The sequence below is a fragment of the Heliangelus exortis genome (genome assembly GCF_036169615.1).
Source record: "Heliangelus exortis chromosome W unlocalized genomic scaffold, bHelExo1.hap1 SUPER_W_unloc_1, whole genome shotgun sequence".
Taxonomy (NCBI): Eukaryota; Metazoa; Chordata; class Aves; order Apodiformes; family Trochilidae; genus Heliangelus; species Heliangelus exortis.
Genome location: NW_027285918.1, coordinates 172246 through 192107, shown reverse-complemented (window position 1 = coordinate 192107; position 19862 = coordinate 172246). Strand labels below are relative to the sequence as shown.

The following is a 19862-nucleotide window of genomic DNA, read 5'->3' as shown; positions in this document are numbered from 1 at the left end:
TATCACTTGGACAATGCTGATAGAACCTCTCCTCTGAAGTACAAAGAAATGAAATATTACCTTTAAAAGAAGTGCAAAAGTGCACTTTGAAATCTTCCTCCTGATATCCACAGGTGAAAAAATAATAACTCCAGGGAACCCTACAGGTCTTGAAGACATGAATGAAAAAACAAAAGATAAACAGATCCTTTGGGCTTTTGAGGCTCATTAAATGAACCTCAGATACTGAGAGAAGAATGCAAAAAACCTCTGATAAAGTTAGTCAGAAGCAAAACCCAAAATACCTTCACACACTGATGGGCCCCCCTGAGCCTGCCAGAGCCTCCCCATGGCCTCGTTAGAGCAGATCCCTGGAGGCCATGATTGCAGGAGGCAAAGGCCCTGTGCTGGTGGCTGTAATGCTGAGAAAAGCCTTTGGTTTGTTGGATGCAGCCGAAAGGCCAAGCCCTGACCCCAGGCCCTGGGAAGGCAGATCCTGAGAGCCTCAAGAGAAAGTTTCCTCTCCCCAGCCTTGGTGGCCCAGGACACTGCTATGGCCAAGGGGACAATGACCTCACTCCTTGACAGAGCCCTTGGCCACCTCTCCTGCAGGCTGTCCTACACTGTCCATGCCTGCAGCTCCTTCCCTTCAGGCTGTTGTCACCCTTCCTGCTTTCCTACCTAAAGCTCACCCCAGCATTTCCAGATCTTGTCTGCTGTCTCTCTGCTCTCACTGGCTTTGCCTTGAAAATAAAATCCTGGGCTGATCAAGGACCCTTCTAGGTAAATTTCTAACACAAGGATACCCTTGGGGTGAGAGTTCTTGTTCTTTCCCTCCCGTCTTAACCTTCCAAGGTGACCTTTGTGGAGGTTTTGGACTACCAAGAGAAGTTCCATCACAAAGTCATAGAACTGTCTGGGTGTGAAGGGATGTGACAGACCAGACTTGTATTTCTCATGATCACTCCAGAAGGACTGCCCATACCACCTGTGTGGAAACTTCCTCATGGTGCAGTCTGGAGTTTTGCTAGGATGGGTACAGAAAAACTCATCCTTAAACCTGGAAGGAGCAGGCAGGGATGGAAATGGCTGGGGAGAGATGGACAATGGCTGCAGGGTCACCAAGGTCCTGGGACACAATCCTGTTCTCTCCTTGCCACCAAGGGCACAGAGCAGCCTCCTCTGCCCTGTACCTCCATCTCTGGGCTCCCTTCAGAAGCCCTTGCTCTGCACCACAGCCCTTGCTGGCAGTGTCCCCCTCCATGGCCATGCAGGGCCAGTTACATATCCATGGCTTTCTCTGCCACCTCTCTCCCAGCACAGCCCAGTTGCTGCTGGCCCCACACCAGTGCCCAGCCCAGGCTGCTCTGGGCAGTCCCACCACAGCCCCAGCCCCTCTGAAGGGCACAGCAGCTCCTGGGGGGCAGAGAGAGCTCAGAGCCCCAGATGGGTGACCATGCATGGCAAAAGGAGCAGGAGGCACCCTGTGTCCCCTGCTCTCCTCTCCAGGAGATCCGCAGAGCTCTGCAGCCCCTCGGGGCCATCCCCTCTGCCCAGCCCAGCACAACAGCCCTGGCCCTTGTGCTCCTCAAGAGCTCTGACTGCTCCAGGCACAGAGCAGCCTTCCCAGGGCTGCTGCAGCCAGGCAGGGGCTTTCGCTTCCCATTCATTCCTGATACACTTAGCAGGAAAAGCAGACAATATATTAATTGCAGGTACATTTATTTAACTTGAATTCAGTGGAGGCTCTCCTTTTACACAAAGTTTCATTATTGGTCTCAAAGGATGAGTGCACAGTAAAGGATGAGGGCTGCATAATGATGTTAATTTGAAGAAATTAAAATCATAGTGGAAGGAAAAAAAAAAGTAAAGAAATATAATATTGCAATGTCCTGCTACTCATTTGAAGATTACAGGAGGCAGCCTATGGCTGCTGAAAACCCTTAACTGTTTCCTCAGAGAACCCTTGAGCTCCTGGTTCCTCATGCTGTAGATGAGGGGGTTCACTGCTGGAGGAACCACAGAGTATAGAAATGACACCACCAGATCCAGGGATGGGGAGGAGATGGAGGGAGGCTTCAGGTAGGTAAAAGCTGCTGTGCTGATGAACAGAGAGACCACGGCAAGGTGAGGGAGGCACGTGGAAAAGGCTTTGTGCCTTCCCTGCTCAGAGGGGATCCTCAGCACAGCCCTGAAGATCTCCACATAGGACACCACAATGAAAACAAAACAGCCAAAAGCTAAAAAACAACCTAATGCAAGAAGCCCAATTTCCCTGAGGTAGGAGTGTGAGCAGGAGAGCCTGAGGATCTGGGGGATTTCACAGAAGAACTGGTCCAGGGCATTGCCCTGGCAGAGGGGCAGGGAAAATGTATTGGCTGTGTGCAGCAGAGCAGTGAGAAACCCAGAGCCCCAGGCAGCTGCTGCCATGTGGACACAAGCTCTGCTGCCCAGGAGGGTCCCGTAGTGCAGGGGTTTGCAGATGGCCACGTAGCGGTCGTAGGACATGATCGTCAGGAGAGAAAACTCTGCCGAAATGAAAAAAGCAAAGAAGAAGATCTGTGCAGCACATGCCTTGTAGGAGATGTCCGTGTTGTGCCAGAGGGAGTTGGCCATGGCTTTGGGCAGAGTGGTGGAGATGGATCCCAGGTCGAGGAGGGAGAGGTTGAGGAGGAAGAAGTACATGGGGGTGTGGAGGTGGTGGTCACAGGCGATGGTGGTGATGATGAGGCCGTTGCCCAGGAGGGCAGCCAGGTAGATGCCCAGGAAGAGCCAGAAGTGCAAGAGCTGCAGCTCCCGCCTCTCTGCAAATGCCAGGAGGAGGAAATTTGTGATGGAGCTGCTGTTGGACATCTGATGACTCTAGGCATGTACACTGTCATGGGAGAAAAGACAGGGAGCAATCACAGCAGACTATTCTCAAAAACATTTCTTCATTTGTTTTCTCATATGCAAAAAGTACCTTTTCCCTGTCACAAAAACTTCAGTGTTTGTGCTGCTCTGCAAGTGAAACCCTGAGGGTGCTGAGAGGCAAAGGGACTGTCCCTTAGTGCAGAGTAAGGACAGCCACTCAGTCCATCAATCCTGCTCTCAGCTGCACAAAGAGGCAAAGACCCTAAAGATGGGGTATCCTGATGGGAGGGTGGGATGACCCCCAGCCCCACACCCTGCAGTCCCCACAGCCCCAAATCTCAGGTGCTTTGGATGCTTTTCCTCCATGGACACAGGAGCAGGACAGGACCTGAGGCATCAGTGTCTGAGCTGCACCCAAATCCTCAACCCCCAGCCCAGCAAAAAGGAGGGGAAGAAAAAGGGCAGAAGCAGCAGGGGCAAGAGGGGAACCTGCCAAAGTTCTGCTGCCAAGAGAGTCGGGACAGGGAGACACAGGCAGAGACTCCAGCATTTCTCCTCTCTGGTGGGGGGCTGCTGGAAGGATGCTCAGAATTCAGTGCCCATGATCTGAAGGGCTGAGGAACTGTGCTGTGTGACAGAGAGCAGGGTTTAGCTCTAGGGAGGGCAGCAGCTCTGCAGGGGATGGCTGAGAGGTGCAGGAATCCCCCCTGCCATCATCTTCCAGGCAGCAGCTCCCTCTCCATCCCTGCCCATCTCTGCTGCCTGCAGCTCTTTCTCTCTCCCCAGCTCTCCTCCCTGTCAGTGCTCACAGCCCCCATCCCACCCCCTGAGTGCTCAGCTCTGCCCTGCAGACCCCTCCTGGCAGCAGCAGGACCTGTCCAGGGGCATTTCTGACTGTGCAGGGGCTCAGGAGCAGCTCAGACAATGGCTCAGGAGAACTGGGGTCTGTGAGCCTTCTGCAGAGTGCAGAAAGAGCTTTCCATGCCCTGGAGAGACAAGTGGAAGCAGAGTCTGAGGAGAGCCCAGAGTGGAGCAGGAAAGCCCTGCCCTGAAGGGGCTCCTGAAAAGTCCCCTCAGAAATCTTCTGGGCAGCAGCTGGAGCTGTGAGCAGCCCTGAGCAATTCATCCCTCTCTCAGCAGCACCAGGAGCCTGCCCTGTGCTCCCTGTCTCCTGCCAGCCACAGCTTCTGCCAGCACCAGGGAGCTCCCCAGGCAGGCTGAGAGCTGCCCCTGGCAGGCAGGCAGGCAGGCAGCAGAGTCCCTGCCCCAGCACACAGCCCCTGGGCTGCAGGACCCTGCTCTGAAGGACAGCCCTGGCCACCCCTGCCTGCACACACCCCCTCCCTCCTCTTCACAATTCCCCTTCCACCTCCAGCCCCTTCCCCCCTTCCAGCTCCCAGCAGCTCTGGCTCTGCAGCTTTAGGAGATGCCTCCAGACACTGCACCAGCTTCACTGCCCTGCACCAGACACTCACCATGGCAGAAGCTGGGAAGGTTCTCCTCCACTCAGCTGCCACTCATCCCCTCCATCTTCACCCCCTTGAAGCTCTCTCTGCCTTGCTCATCTCCCCCAGATACCCTGGCAGTGCCCTCAGCCCTGCTGCGCTCTGCAGAGGAGCTGCTCCTGCCCAGAGCTGTCTCTCTGCAGCACTGCCCACTTGCCAGCAGCTCCCTCCATCCCAGGAGCCCAGCTCACAGCTGTCAGGAGCCCTCTGGGGGGTTGATGCTGAGCCCATGACAATTGCTCAAGAGGCAAGGAGAGGAAGCTGCAGAAGCTTCTTTCTCCACAAGCAAGTCCAAGTCACAAGTTTCCAAAGTTTCCAAAGTTTCTTGGCGTGTGCCTGGGTCCCCCTGAGGGACAGCCCTGAGAAAGCAGCGTCCCCTGCAGGGGGTGGGGGGAGCAGGAAGCAGGAGGCAGTGATGGCAGGTGGGGAAAAGGAAGGTGCAGGTGGCTCTGGTGCTGAGGAAGCCTGGCTGTGTGTCAGGACTGCAAAGGGCCCAGCCCTGAGCCCATTCCCCAAAGGTGCCAGCCCTGAGCCCCAGCCCCTGGCAAGGGAGGGAGATCCTGTCCCTCCCTCAGCCCTCAGGGCTCTCCTGGCACCACTGGCATGTGCAGATGGGCAATGCCAAGGGCAGGACTATGGCCCGGCACCTCCCAGCCAGCCTCCTGCACATGGACAAGGAGGCCCTGAGCCCCAGTGCTGCTGGAAGCTCCACTTGTCTCCCCATGGCCATCAGGGACAGAGACAAGAGCCAGCAGCAAAGGCATGGAGAGCTTGGCTCTGCCAAGTCTGCCTCCAGCTTTTCCACACCTTTGCCCTCTCTCATCTCCAGCACAGTCTGTCCTGGGCTGTCCCATCCCCTGTGCCTCTTGCCCTGCAGGCTCTGCTCCTTCACCCGCCTGCCCCACCTTGCTGTCCCCTTCCTCTCCTGACATCTCTGTGTCCTCCCTGCCTCTGCCTTGGCACACAGAGCCTTGGCCTGATCCAGGCTCCTGCTGGGGGATGTGCTGTTCCCCAGCATGGCCCTTGCACTGACATTTCTTTCTTCTGCTCTCCACTCCAGCCATCCCCAGCTGCACTTTGGGGAATTACTTCTTGCCCAAGCTCTTTCCCACTCTGAAGGAAAGCTCCACCATGCCCAAACCCACCCTTCAGGCACTCCCAGGATCCTCCTCTACTGCCCACAGTCCCCACAGCTCTTAGCCTTGACCCATCAACCTCTGCACACTGGCCATGGGCTTGGTGCCTCCAAACCCCATCTTGGGAGAGCTCTGAGATATCCCCATGGTACCTCAGATGGCTGAAGGTCATATCTGAATCACATATTCTGAATCACAGAATCACAGAATTTTTTTTTTTTGGAAGGGACCTCTCATGCTCATCCATTCCAACCCCACTGCAGTAATCAGGGACACTCTCAACTAGATCAGGTTGCTCTGAGCCACCTCAAGCCTGACCTGGAATATTTCCAGGGATGAGACCTCAACCACGTCACTGAGCAACATGTGACATTTTTTCCACTACTCTCATGATGAAGAACTTTTTCCCTACATCCAGTCCAAATAAACTCCTCTCTAAATTAAACCCATTGCCTTTCATCCTATCAGTCCAGGCCCTTGCAAGCAGCCCCTCCTCAGGCTTCCACTAGGAATCCTACAGGTACTGGAATGTCCATTGTGCTACAGTCAGTACCACACAGGAGGATGAAAGAGGGGAAGGAGAAAACTTCTGTTGACACTGAGGGGATTCCACACCTCTGCAATGGTAGGTGTAGCTCTCAATACTGAGTAGGAAAGGAGAAGTCTGCCTTACAGAATATTCAGTACTCTGAGTGTGCAAACACAAACACAAAGAAGGTTCTCAGGAGCAGTCACCATTGATTTACTAAGGAGAAATCTTGCTTGACTAACCTGATATCCTTCTGCAAAGGGATAACCAAATGGGCAGATGAAGGGAGAGCAGTGGATGTCATATACCTTGACTTCAGTAAAGCTTTAGACACTGTCTCCCATAACATCCTCATAACAAAACTCAGGAAATGAGGAACAGATGATTGGACTGTCAGGTGGATTGGTAACTGGGTCAACAACAGAGTTCAGAGGGTTGTGATGAGTGGCACAGAGCCAAGTTGGAAGCCTGTGGCCAGTGGTGTTCCCCAGGGATCAGTACTGGGTCCAGTTTTGTTCAATCTCTTCATCAATGACCTGGATGAGGGGATGGAGTGTACCCTCAGCAAGTTCACTGATGATCCAAGCTGTGAGAGGTGGCTGAGACACCAGAAGCTCTCCATCAGATGTGGACAGGCTGGAGAGCTGGGCAAAGCTGAACTTCATCAAGTTCAATAAGGACAAGTGTAGAGTCCTGCATCTGCGTAGGAATAACACCAACCACCAGTGCAGAGGAGGGGACATCCTGCTGGAAAAGAGCTCCACAGAGAAAAATCTGGAGTCCCAGGAGACACTAAATTCTCCATGGGTCAACAAGGGGCCCTTGTGGCCAAGAGGACCAATGGTGTCCTGGGGGGCATCAGGAAAAGTGTGTCCAACAGATCTCGGGAGGTTTTCCTACCCCTCTACTCTGCCCTGTGAAACCACACCTCAAATACTGGATCCAGTTGTTCAAGGGGCAGGGATCTACTGGAGACAGTCCAAGGGAGAGCTAGGAGCAAGATTAAGGAACTTGAACATCTCTCCTATGAAGAAAGACTGAGAGAATTTGGGCTGTTTGGCTTTGAGAAAAGAAGACTTAATAAATGGCTATAAATATCTGAGGGGTGGGTGTCAAAAGGAATAGGCTGATCTCTTTTCAGTGGTGCCCATTAATGGGACAAGGAATAATGGGTTAAAGCTAGTACATAGGAAGTTCCACCTCAAAATGAGGAGAAACTTCGTGACTGTGAGGTTGTGGGAGCACTGGAACAGGCTGCCCAGAGAGGTTGTGGAGTCTCCTTTTCTGGAGAGTTTCCACACATACCTGGGTGTGTTCCTGTGTGTCCTGCCCTGGGTGATCCTGCTTTGGCAGAGGGGCTGGACTGGATGATCTCTAGAGGTCCCTTCCAACCCCTAACATTCTAGGATTCTAGGATTCTCTGACCTCAGTCCCTGGGACAGTGATGGGGTCCATCCTGCTCCAGGCAGGTGAAGGACAAAGAGGGGATTGCTGAAACAGAGAGGGCAGGGGACAGAAAGGCATGGGGTGCATCTGGCCACGATCAGTTCCCTACTCCTGCTGGCCGTGCTATTCCTGATACAATCAAGGATGTTGGTGGCCTTCTTGACTACCTGGGCACACAGCTGTCTGATACTCATCTGTCTGTCCACCAGCTCTGACTGAGGCTGATGCTGTGGATGGGATTAAGAAGTGAGTTCCATGGGGACAGGGGCAGGGTTGGCTTCATTTGAGTGGGATCATGGAATCATGGAATGGGTAGGGTTGGAACAAGATGATCTTTAACCCTTCCAACCCAACCCATTCCATGATTACATGATTCTGTGACACAATCCCAGACAGTTCCAGTCCTGGGCTCTCGACAGCACCACCAGGGCTTTGTGATGGGGTAGGTGCAGTTTCAGAACGATCTGGAGGGTCATGGGAATGATCTGTAGGATCATGAAACCGGAGGAGCACGAGAAACTCGTCCATGATCAGCTCCAAGAGACACTACTGATGAGTAAGGCTGATGCTGTGGATGGGATTAAGAAGTGAGTTCCATGGGGACAGGGACAGGGTTGGCTTCAGTTGAGTAGGATCATGGAATCATGGAATGGGTTGGGTTGGAACTAGATGATCTTTAACCCTTCCAAGCCAACCCATTCCATGATTCCATGGCTCTGTGACACAGTCCCAGCCAGTTCCAGGCCTTGGAGTCTCCAGAGCCACCAGCAGGGCTGGTGGTTACAGTGTTTATTGTTCATCTTCACACCCCACTGCCCCCAGGAAATGTCCTGACTGAAAAGTGAGGGATGGGCTCTGCCTTCCCATTGCCTGGGGTTCAGAGTTTGGCCTGACTGATCCATAATGTAAATAAATATATAAATAAATAAATATCTGTAGCCTCAGAGCCACCTTTACAGAACCTTTGTTTCCCTGCAATCATGGCCTCCAGTGACCTTCTCTAACAAGTCTCTGGGGAGGCTTTGTCAGTAATGGGACCCAATGGAGCCAATCAATACTTGAAGATAATTTCTGTTTTTATTTTGGCTTTAACTTCTTAGAAGCTTTTTTTTTTCTTGGTCTCCTGTCAGTACCTGAGGATCATGGACTCAGTCCCTCTGGCACTCTGGGGCCCATTACAGTACCGAGCAGCCATGTCTTATCCTGTGTTGTTTATAGTGTTCAAGAGTCGCACAGCTCATCAGAGAGGTTCCAGTGTGGAGGAAGATTAAAAGGAGCATTTTTTAAAAAAGCTCTATTTCACTTTTTTCAGTTTAGAAATGTATATTCAACTGTTATTGGTGCAGAGTGTTACTGCAAGAGGCCTGAACAGTGAGGAAAAGCCTTTGAGGTCCATCACTCCATGGAGGACATTGCTCCTTCCCTCCCCATACACAACATTGCTCTCATTGGTGCTGAACGAGTGCCAGGTGCCAGCCAGAGGTGACAAGTTGTGGTGGTTACAAGATGCTGGAGGCTGTCCCTCCTAGGACCTGTGTGCCTTTTCCTTCCCTTTCCTTACAGCTCCTTTGCACCAGCTCCCAACCCATCTCCCTCAGAGAACTGCTGCTCTCAGGCACAGCAGGAGTTTCCCTCTTTGCAAGAAGTGAAATGTCAAATAGAGAATGATTCCTACACAATAAAATACACTCTGCAATCATCTGCTGGGCACAAACTCCTCTAGAGAGGTTACGTTTCTAGAGGGGATAATCTGATGAGAAAGGCTTTTGATAGCCTCAAATTGAAGATTTTTTTTGTTAATAATGGTGTTGGTGTTAGAATCAATATTAGTATTAATATTTAACTCTCTTTTACTTCAGCCAGAAAACTTTTCATTTCTCAATGTATTGTTTTTTGTTTGTTTCTTTGTTTTCATATTGTTTTCCCCACCTGAATGACACAGGGACGTTAATGAGCTGCATGGTGCTCAGTGTCTGGCTGGAGTTCAACCACAACAGTCCTAATTTGGGCCCAACGTGGGGCACAAAGGGCTGAGATAATGACAGACCTGATCAGAGCATGTTAAAACAAATTAGTTTTAATTATTCCCTGTATGGGTTTAAGCGTTACTGGTCACTGTGTCTGTAGGTTTGGTCTCAGAGCTCACCAAAGCAAAGTTCCTACCAATAGTACAAATGCAGAAGCGGTGCTCAGACAAGATGAGATATCTTGGGGGCTCTACTTCTGTCTGTCTCCTCTTCTTCCCTTCCCTGTTTCTGTCTTCAAAGAGTGAAATATTCATTGAGTCACAGAATACTCCAGTTCAGAAGAGACCCCTGAGCATCATCTTGTCTGAGTGCCCTGCTCAAGGCAGGATGAACCAGGTGAGGTTTCTCAAGGGCTCCCCCAGCCTGGCTTCATCCACAAAGGGGCTGAAAGTGCCTTTTTGTCCCACCCCACAGGGCATTATAAAGAGAGAGAATACCATTTGATCAAGTGCTGGTCACTGAGGCACCATCACTGTCTGCCTGGATGACTTTGAATCACTGATTTCATGTGACCCTTATCATCTTGTGAACTTCCCACCTGCACCATCCCCCAGGCCTTCAATCCAGACATCACCAGCCTGGGTATCAAGGGACAATGATAGACCATGTCAAAGGGTTTACTGAAGTCCAGGTCCACCCCATGGCCTTCTTTCCCCAATCCCCTTCTTTCTTCTTTCAGCAATGCCTTTTTTGTCCTTCATCTGCCTGGAGTGCCCTGCAGGAGCATTGGCCCCATCACCATCCCAGGGACAGAGGTGATGCTGACCAGCAGGTAATTCTCCCCATCTCCCTTCTCCTGACAGAAATTCACCTATCCAAGGTGCAGTTGATCTCTCAGGACAGACCTTGCAGCCCATAAATCTTACAGGGAAGGTGACAGCAAGCCCAGCACTGAAGACAAGATGTGGCCACCAGCAGGAAACACTCAAAGGTGCCAAAGGTTCATAAAATAAAATAGATCTGGGGCCACAGTGGGCAGAGATGGTGTCCAGCAGCTGGGACAGGCTGGTGGAGCTTGTTTGAAGGAAGCAGATCCCAGTGCTGCATTCAGGTGGCTTCCCAGGGGACGTTAGTGTCCAGGTGAAGTGACCTGAGGACACGGTCTGTGCCACTGACCTTCATGGCACCCCTGGGAAGAGCTGGTGCTGTTTGTGCTCCCACAGAGCCTTCTCCCTGCTGAGCACCTCTGGGCTGGCCTGGCCACCCATCCCTGCACCCTGTCCCCAGGCTGCCCCCCGCCCCGAGCTGGGGGTGCTGCTCTGCAGAGCACGGGGCTGGGGTGCCCAGGGCTGACTCTGTTCATGGGCTGTGCTGGTCAAGCTGGGAGGCAGACCCAGCTGATGGTGCTCACTGACACTGACCACCTCCCACACAAGCTCTTGGGTGCCCATGGAGGGTGCTCAGAGGGGCCCTGCCTGATTCCACTGCCATGGGCTCTCTTTATTGCACAACAGTCACCATCCCTGAGGGCTCTGGACACCAAAGAAGTGACAAAGGAACCAGCCCTAAGTCCCCAAACCCCCCGTCCCGGGACCATGATGGCATCAGAGGGAGCCCCCAGAGAAAGCAGCAGAGCAACAATCTCTGCAGAGTCGACTCCTTGGGCAGCTTCTTGAGAGCAAGTGTGGAAGAAGAGCTGAGCTGAGGAGATCCCCTGTGATGATGGAAGGGCTGTTCTGGAGGCCAGCTCTGTCCCAGCAGTGCCCGTGCCCTGTCCCTGCCTGCGGGCACAGGACTGTCACACCGCAGGGCTGTGACCAAGCTGCCAGAGCACTCAGGCCTTACCCAAGGGTGCAGAAGGAGACTGTGGAGCTGGAAAGGGGACAGCTTGGAAAAGATCAAGCGCTGGTGCTCCCGGGCAGTGCCCTTGTGCCAGGACTCTTTCCCCTCCACCTCTGCACACAGGCACTGCCCTGCAGCTCCAGACAGGGTCTCAAAGGAAGGGCCTCAGGCAAACATTCACTGGAAGGTTCTTTATTGTGTTTAAACACAGAGAGAGCACAGCTCCTCTTTGTAAGTGTCTGGGTCAAAGAAAACCTGGATATCCACATAATGAGAAAGGAAAAAAAAATAACATTCATATATCAGCAATAATTGGAAAGAAAAAATAAAAAAAACCCCACAAAACTAACGCATATATACAATCAAAATCAGCAAAAAGGGGTGAAGACTGTCTGGGTGTGTTCTGAATTACATTATAAGGGAACAGAAGAATAACCAAATAAATTAAATATTTTCAAAAAAGTTCCTTTGATAAGTTTGGAAACTGCATCCTTGAACTCCTGGTTCCTCATGCTGTAGATGAGGGGGTTCACTGCTGGAGGAACCACCGAGTATAGAAATGACAGCACAAGGTCCAAGGATGGGGAAGAGATGGAAGGGGGCTTCAGGTAGGCAAAGATGGATGTGCTGATGAACAAGGAGACCACGGCCAGGTGAGGGAGGCACGTGGAAAAGGCTTTGTGCCTTCCCTGCTCAGAGGGGATTCTCAGCACAGCCCTGAAGATCTCCACATAGGACACCACAATGAAAACAAAACAGCCAAATATAAAACAGGAACTGACCACAATAAGCCCAAGTTCCCTGAGGTAGGAGTGTGAGCAGGAGAGCTTGAGGATCTGGGGGATTTCACAGAAGAACTGGTCCAGGGCATTGCCCTGGCAGAGGGGCAGGGAAAATGTATTGGCTGTGTGCAGCAGAGCAGTGAGAAACCCAGAGCCCCAGGCAGCTGCTGCCATGTGGACACAAGCTCTGCTGCCCAGGAGGGTCCCGTAGTGCAGGGGTTTGCAGATGGCCACGTAGCGGTCGTAGGACATGATCGTCAGGAGACAGTACTCAGATGAAATGAAGAATAAAAAGAAGAAGAGCTGTGCAGCACATGCCTTGTAGGAGATGTCCGTGTTGTGCCAGAGGGAATTGGCCATGGCTTTGGGCAGAGTGGTGGAGATGGATCCCAGGTCGAGGAGGGAGAGGTTGAGGAGGAAGAAGTACATGGGGGTGTGGAGGTGGTGGTCACAGGCGATGGTGGTGATGATGAGGCCGTTGCCCAGGAGGGCAGCCAGGTAGATGCCCAGGAAGAGCCAGAAGTGCAAGAGCTGCAGCTCCCGCCTGTCTGCAAATGCCAGGAGGAGGAAATTTGTGATGGAGCTGCTGTTGGACATTTGATGCCACTATGGATAGAGACATTCTTGTGGGAAAAAAAAAAAAAAAAAAAAAAAAAAAAAAAAAAAAGAAAGGAAGTTAGGGCAGTGTTGCTTAAAAAAGCATTATTAAATTTCTCCTAGAGACACATAAACAGTTTCTCCCATTTCATGGACACCTTTGGAATATCCCTTTCAAACACCCTGGCTTGTCCTGGCTGAATGTCCATAAAGGAGTAGGAGGGGTCTGTGCTTCTCCACAGCAATTGGTAAAAAGGAGCAGGAGGGGATCTCAGATTAAATCCTCTCATGACATTCAGGAGCTGTACATCATTGTCACCCCAATGCACCACCAGACTGCAGAGCAGAGCTGATGGGATTCAGCATGGTTTGCTCTGGAAAAATTTCTCAAAAACCCATGAAAAAAATCTTAATGCAGAAGCCCCTGGCATTTGTGCTGCTCTGCAAGTGAAACCCTGAGGGTGCTGAGAGGCAAAGGGACTGTCCCTTAGTGCAGAGTGAGGACAGCTGCTCTGTCCATCAGTCCTGCTCTCAGCTGCACAAAGAGGCAAAGACCCTAAAGATGGGGTATCCTGATGGGACGGTGGGCTGACCCTCAGCCCCACACCCTGCAGTCCCCACACCTCCAAATCTCAGGTGCTTTGGATGCTTTTCCTCCATGAAAACAGCAGCAGGACAGGACCTGCAGCATCAGTGTCTGAGCTGCACCAGAACCCTCATCCCCCAGCCCAGCAAAAAGAAGGGGAAGAACAAGGGCAGCAGCAGCAGGGGCAAGAGGGGAACCTGCCAAAGTTCTGCTGCCAAGAGAGTCAGGACAGGGAGACACAGGCAGAGACTCCAGCATTTCTCCTCTCTGGTGGGGAGGGGGTGCTGCTGGAAGGATGCTCAGAATTCAGTGCCCATGATCTGAAGGGCTGGGGGACTGTGCTGTGTGACAGAGAGCAGGGTTTAGCTCTAGGGAGGGCAGCAGCTCTGCAGGGGATGGCTGGGAGGTGCAGGAATCCCCCCTGCCATCATCTTCCAGGCAGCAGCTCCCTCTCCATCCCTGCCCATCTCTGCTGCCTGCAGCTCTTTCTCTGTCCCCAGCTCTCCTCCCTCTCAGTGCTCACAGCCCCCATCCCACCCCCTGAGTGCTCAGCTCTGCCCTGCAGACCCCTCCTGGCAGCAGCAGGACCTGTCCAGGGGCATCTCTGAGATCTAATGATCCCTGGAGCAGATTAGAAAAGGGCTAAGGAGAACTGGGGTCTGTGAGCCTTCTGCAGAGTGCAGAAAGAGCTTTCCATGCCCTGGAGAGACAAGTGGAAGCAGAGCCTGAGGAGAGCCCAGAGTGGAGCAGGAAAGCCCTGGCCTGAAGGGACTCCTGAAAAGTCCCCTCAGAAATCTTCTGGGCAGCAGCTGGAGCTGTGAGCAGCCCTGAGCAATTCATCCCTCTCTCAGCAGCACCAGGAGCCTGCCCTGTGCTCCCTGTCTCCTGCCAGCCACAGCTTCTGCCAGCACCAGGGAGCTCCCCGGGCAGGCTGAGAGCTGCCCCTGGCAGGCAGGCAGGCAGACAGCAGAGTCCCTGCCCCAGCACACAGCCCCTGGGCTGCAGGACCCTGCTCTGAAGGACAGCCCTGGCCACCCCTGCCTGCACACACCCCCTCCCTCCTCTTCACAATTCCCCTTCCACCTCCAGCCCCTTCCCCCCTTCCAGCTCCCAGCAGCTCTGCCTCTGCAGCTTTAGGAGATGCCTCCAGACACTGCACCAGCTTCACTGCCCTGCACCAGACACTCACCATGGCAGAAGCTGGGAAGGTTCTCCTCCCCTCAGCTGCCACTCATCCCCTCCATCTTCACCCCCTTGAAGCTCTCTCTGCCTTGCTCATCTCCCCCAGATACCCTGGCAGTGCCCTCAGCCCTGCTGCGCTCTGCAGAGGAGCTGCTCCTGCCCAGAGCTGTCTCTCTGCAGCACTGCCCACTTGCCAGCAGCTCCCTCCATCCCAGGAGCCCAGCTCACAGCTGCCAGGAGCCCTCTGGGGGGTTGATGCTGAGCCCATGACAATTGCTCAAGAGGCAAGGAGAGGAAGCTGCAGAAGCTTCTTTCTCCACAAGCAAGTCCAAGTCACAAGTTTCCAAAGTTTCCAAAGTTTCTTGGCGTGTGCCTGGGTCCCCCTGAGGGACAGCCCTGAGAAAGCAGCGTCCCCTGCAGGGGGTGGGGGGAGCAGGAAGCAGGAGGCAGTGATGGCAGGTGGGGAAAAGGAAGGTGCAGGTGGCTCTGGTGCTGAGGAAGCCTGGCTGTGTGTCAGGACTGCAAAGGGCCCAGCCCTGAGCCCATTCCCCAAAGGTGCCAGCCCTGAGCCCCAGCCCCTGGCAAGGGAGGGAGATCCTGTCCCTCCCTCAGCCCTCAGGGCTCTCCTGGCACCACTGCCATGTGCAGATGGGCAATGCCAAGGGCAGGACTATGGCCCGGCACCTCCCAGCCAGCCTCCTGCACATGGACAAGGAGGCCCTGAGCCCCAGTGCTGCTGGAAGCTCCACTTGTCTCCCCATGGCCATCAGGGACAGAGACAAGAGCCAGCAGCAAAGGCATGGAGAGCTTGGCTCTGCCAAGTCTGCCTCCAGCTTTTCCACACCTTTGCCCTCTCTCATCTCCAGCACAGTCTGTCCTGGGCTGTCCCATCCCCTGTGCCTCTTGCCCTGCAGGCTCTGCTCCTTCACCCGCCTGCCCCACCTTGCTGTCCCCTTCCTCTCCTGACATCTCTGTGTCCTCCCTGCCTCTGCCTTGGCACACAGAGCCTTGGCCTGATCCAGGCTCCTGCTGGGGGATGTGCTGTTCCCCAGCATGGCCCTTGCACTGACATTTCTTTCTTCTGCTCTCCACTCCAGCCATCCCCAGCTGCACTTTGGGGAATTACTTCTTGCCCAAGCTGTTGCCCACTCTGAAGGAAAGCTCCACCATGCCCAAACCCACCCTTCAGGCACTCCCAGGATCCTCCTCTACTTCTCACAGTCCCCACAGCTCTTAGCCTTGACCATCAACATCTGCACACTGGCCATGGGCTTGGTGCCTCCAAACCCCATCATGGAGCAGATCCTCCTGGAGGCACTGCTGGAGCAGAAGAAAAATGAAGAGGTGATTTGGTATAATCAACACAGCTTCCTCAGCGGGAAACCGTGCCTGACAAACCTTGGGGCCCTTCTATGGGAATATCACAGCACCAATAGACAAGGGAAGAGACACCAAGGTCAGCTACCTGGACCTGAGCAAAGCCTTTGACACTGTCCCACACAAGATCCTGGTCTCCAACCTGGTAAAAGATGGGTTTGATGGATGGATGGATGGATGGATGGACGGATGGATGGATGGATGGACCACTGGGTAGATAAAGAACTGCCTTGATGGCTGCACCCAAAGTGTGGCCACAAGGATGATCAGAGGGCTGGAGCACCTCTCCTATGAAGACAGACGGAGAGACTTGGGGTTATTCAGTCTGGAGAGGAGAAGGCTCTGAGCAGACCTCAGCCATCCAGTACCTGAAGAGGGCTACAAGAAAGCTGGTGAGGGACTTTAGGATGTCAGGTAGTGACAGCACAGGGGGGAATGGATTCAGATTAGAGGAGAGTAGGTTTAGATCAGATACTAGGAAGAAGTTCTTCCCCATGAGGGTAGTGAGACACTGGCACATGTTGCCCAGAGAGTTGGTGGAAGCCCCATCCCTGGAAGTTTTTAAGGTCAGGCTGGATGGAGCTCTGAGCAACCTGATCTAGTGGGAGGTGTCCCTGCCCATGGCAGGGGGGTTGGATAGATAAAACTGGGCTTACTAGAGAGGAGCCTGGAAGTGGCACGTCAGTACCCACTGGTCAGCTTGGGGAGGGGGGCTTTAAACTGAAGGACCTGCAGGGAGGGATCCAAGGTGGCAATGATCACCCCACCATCACCACTACAACTGATCTGGGATGAAACCAGGACAGCCAGAGGAGTGTAAAATGTTCCTTGGCTGTCTCCTTAAATAGGAACCAAAGGATCAGCCTCCTGAAGTGTATGGATACAAACACAAGCAGCCTGGGAAATCAAGAGGAGGAACTGGAGCTCCATGCCCACTCAGGTAGTTCTGATATCATAGGAACAACAACTGAAACATGGTGGGAAGGGGCACAGGACTGGAGGATGATGACAGAAGGCTATGGGCTGTTCTGTCAAGACACAGAAAAGAGAAAAGCCTCAGAATCAGCTCCTCAGACACCCAGAGCTTTTGCCAGCTGTGCTACTCGAGCATTTCAAGCACACCCAATCCAAACACAGCTCTCACAGCAGCCACACTGCCTCTGCCATCAACATCTTCAAGCAGGGGAAAGGAACCGCTCTGAGAGCTGCAGGGCAGAGGAGAGGGGCAGCTGAGAGCAGTCCCCGAGGGGAGAGCAGTGCTGGAGCAGAGACACCTTCCCCTCTGGGGAAAGGAGAGAGGAGAAGGGAGAGAGACTGAGGGGCTGGAAACTCAACTGCACAGCTGGCATGGAACAGCCCTGCTGGAAAGGAAAAGAAGGAAATCTAGACACAGAGAGACAAGAGGAATCTCACCTTCCTGACCCTTGCCCCAGCCATGCTCACGCTGCTCAAATGTGACTTTTTTCTAAAATTTTATGTATTTCAGTTAGTAACTGATGTCACCCTGGTACAGAGTGCTCCTCCATGGGCTGCAGATCCACATCTGCCCCTCCGTGCTCCTCCATGGGCTGCAGGGGACAGCTGCCCTCTCCCCACAGCCTGCTGGGGAACTTCTGGTCTGGCCCTTCCTTCAGTCACTGACCTTGAGGTCTTGTGGAGGGCTGGCAGCAGGCTTCCACCTCCTTCTCCATGGACATCTTGGGCATTTTCTGCCACAGACATTCCATGGTCACCCACGGCAGCTGCTGACTCCTGAGGGAGGTGCTCTCCCAGATATGGGCACCCCAGGTCTCCACACCCCTTATATACCCCCAGGGTCACCACAGAGACTCCCATGACCATGGTGTCCAGGCACCAGACCCTGCATCACAAAGCCCTGGTGGTGGCTGTGGAGACTCCCAGGCCTGGAACTGGCTGGGACTGTGTCACAGAACAATAGAATCATGGAATGGGTTGGGTTGGAAGGGTTAAAGACCATCTTGTTCCAATCCAACCCATTCCAGGATTCCATGATCCCACTCAACTGAAGCCAACCCTGCCCCTGTCCCCATGGAACTCACTTCTTAATCCCATCCACAGCATCAGCCTCAGTCAGAGCTGGTGGACAGACAAATGAGTATCAGACAGCTGTGTGCCTAGGTGGTCAAGAAGGCCACCAGCATCCTGGCTTGTATCAGGAATAGCATGGCCAGCAGGAATAGGGAACTGATCGTGCCCATGGATAAAGACAGCAAACAGTGTTGTCACAAGTTCTGGACACTGAGGCACCGTCACTGCTTGCCAGGAGGACTTTGGATCCCTGATGGCACTGTGACCCTCATCATCTCGTGAACTTCCCACCCACCACATCACCCACCTCTTCAATCCAGACATCACCAGTCTGGCTACAACAGGACAATGGTAGAGCATGGCAAAGGGCTTGCTAAAGGCCAGGTGCACCCCATGCCTTTCTGTCCCCTGCCCACTCTGCTTCAGCAATCCCCTCTTTGTCCTTCACCTGCCTGGAACATTTCTCATTTCCATGGTTTTCCTTTTCTCCCAGTCCCAGGGTCAACAAGTATCTGTGTGTGCTGAGGGGGAGAGGCTGTGGTGTCTGCAGCAGGAGCAGCAGCAGCGTTGGCTTTCTCAACAGCAGCAGTGTCTGTGGGCAGCAGCTGCAAAGAAAGCAAAAGTACAAGGCTGAAAATTACCTTTATCCTGCCCCAAACCAGGACACACCTGGGTTGATTTTTAGCCGTACCTTACACTAAGCAGAGGTCTGCAGAAATAAAATGATATCCTCTTAACTTCAGAATGAGAGTGTGCTACGGTGTGACATAAAGAGATATTCCATAGATACAGGAAACACAAACCAGCAAATAGACTGGAAAACCTGCTGATGAGGTCCTTTGTTCCAGCTGCTGACCACCAAGGGATGGATGCTCTCTGCTTGGCTGTGGGACCCGCTGGGAACAGGACTCCCCCAGAGATTTCTCTGCAGGGACCAAATGCTTCCACCCAAAGTATTCAGGAGTGAATTCTTTTCTCCATAAGAGCCCTTCATGGCAAAGCTGTCTGTGCCTTAGAGCTTCCTGCCTGTTTCTTGAAGAGCTGCTCTCTCTGGGGATATCCAAATTCCTCTTTCTGCCTGACAAATAGGAAAGTCCTGTCCCCCTCTGCAGGATGTGTCTGTCGGGTGCTGGTCAGGCTGCAGAAGTCATTCTGTGCAGAGGCAGCACAAGTTTTGAGTGGATCCCCAAAGGGAGATGGTAAGATGAGTGTTTGCTGCTGTGAGTTGTGTCTGAAGGAAAGGGAGCAGATCAGAGGGCTCGGTGTGGAGCCCCGTGTGACAGCTCTAGAGCAGAGCTGCCATGAAGGCTCTTTTAGAATGAGGCTCTGAAACTTGAGTGGCATCAGGAAGCACTGGGAAGAAATCCACTGTCCATGTGCTTTCCTTAGGAAAATGAACCCTCTGGCCCACAGCATGGAACTGGAGCTGAGCTCTGGCACTCCAAACTGAGCCCTGCCAGACAGGCAGCAAAGGACATGAGCACAGTGCTCGTGCCCAAGTGATTTCTGGAGCAGTCTTTCTACTTCCAAGGCCCTTTCTGCACTCTTGAAAAGCAGGCTATGGTTTTTGCTTCAGAAATATGGGGTTTTTTTCTATTCCATTTCATAAAGCAGGTGTGCAGAAACTGAAAAAGGGTAAAGAGGAGCAGATTTGGTAGCAGCAAGAAATAAGGGCAAGAGACTGATGAAAATTTTAAAACCAAAATCCAAATCAATTTATTGACAAAAATTACAAAAAAGGAGAGAGTGGGGAGGGTAGGGGAGGGAAGAAAAGGAAAGGGAAGAGATGGGAGGGAAAAGGCAGGGGGGGAAAGAGGGGGGAAATGGGAGAGGAGGAACGGGAGAGGGGGAATGGGAGAGGGGGAATGGGAAAATGGGAGAGGGGGGGAAAGGGGGGGGGAAAAGGAGGGGAAAGAAGGAAGGTGAGTGGGGGAATAGAAGGGGAAGGGGAAAGAGGAAAGAGGGAGGGAAAAGGGGAAAGTGAAAGGGGAAAAATAAAGGGGAAGGAGAGAGGGGATGGAGAAACAGAAAG

The 19862-nt window shown here is 53.0% G+C and overlaps 5 protein-coding genes across 11 annotated transcripts in view; 1 reads left to right on the top strand and 4 right to left on the bottom strand.

The window, feature by feature from the left end:
- The window catches only part of LOC139790520 (POTE ankyrin domain family member G-like), an 86780-nt gene that overhangs the window by 29753 nt on the left and 37165 nt on the right, over nucleotides 1-19862 (top strand). The window lies entirely within an intron of this gene.
- Nucleotides 1-19862, bottom strand: part of LOC139790517 (POTE ankyrin domain family member G-like) — a 178266-nt gene that overhangs the window by 136378 nt on the left and 22026 nt on the right. The gene's annotated exons all lie outside the window — the stretch shown is intronic.
- LOC139790522 (POTE ankyrin domain family member G-like) overlaps nucleotides 1-19862 on the bottom strand; it is a 170666-nt gene that overhangs the window by 139936 nt on the left and 10868 nt on the right. The window lies entirely within an intron of this gene.
- On the bottom strand, nucleotides 1299-3019 carry LOC139790525 (olfactory receptor 14J1-like). The gene has a single exon (XM_071732404.1). It carries the CDS (start codon nucleotides 2830-2832, stop codon nucleotides 1879-1881), a length of 954 nt encoding a protein of 317 aa, XP_071588505.1. The 5' UTR covers nucleotides 2833-3019; the 3' UTR covers nucleotides 1299-1878.
- Nucleotides 11671-12641, bottom strand: LOC139790542 (olfactory receptor 14A16-like). The gene has a single exon (XM_071732416.1). The coding sequence runs from the start codon at nucleotides 12634-12636 to the stop codon at nucleotides 11671-11673; it is 966 nt and encodes a 321-aa protein (XP_071588517.1). The 5' UTR covers nucleotides 12637-12641.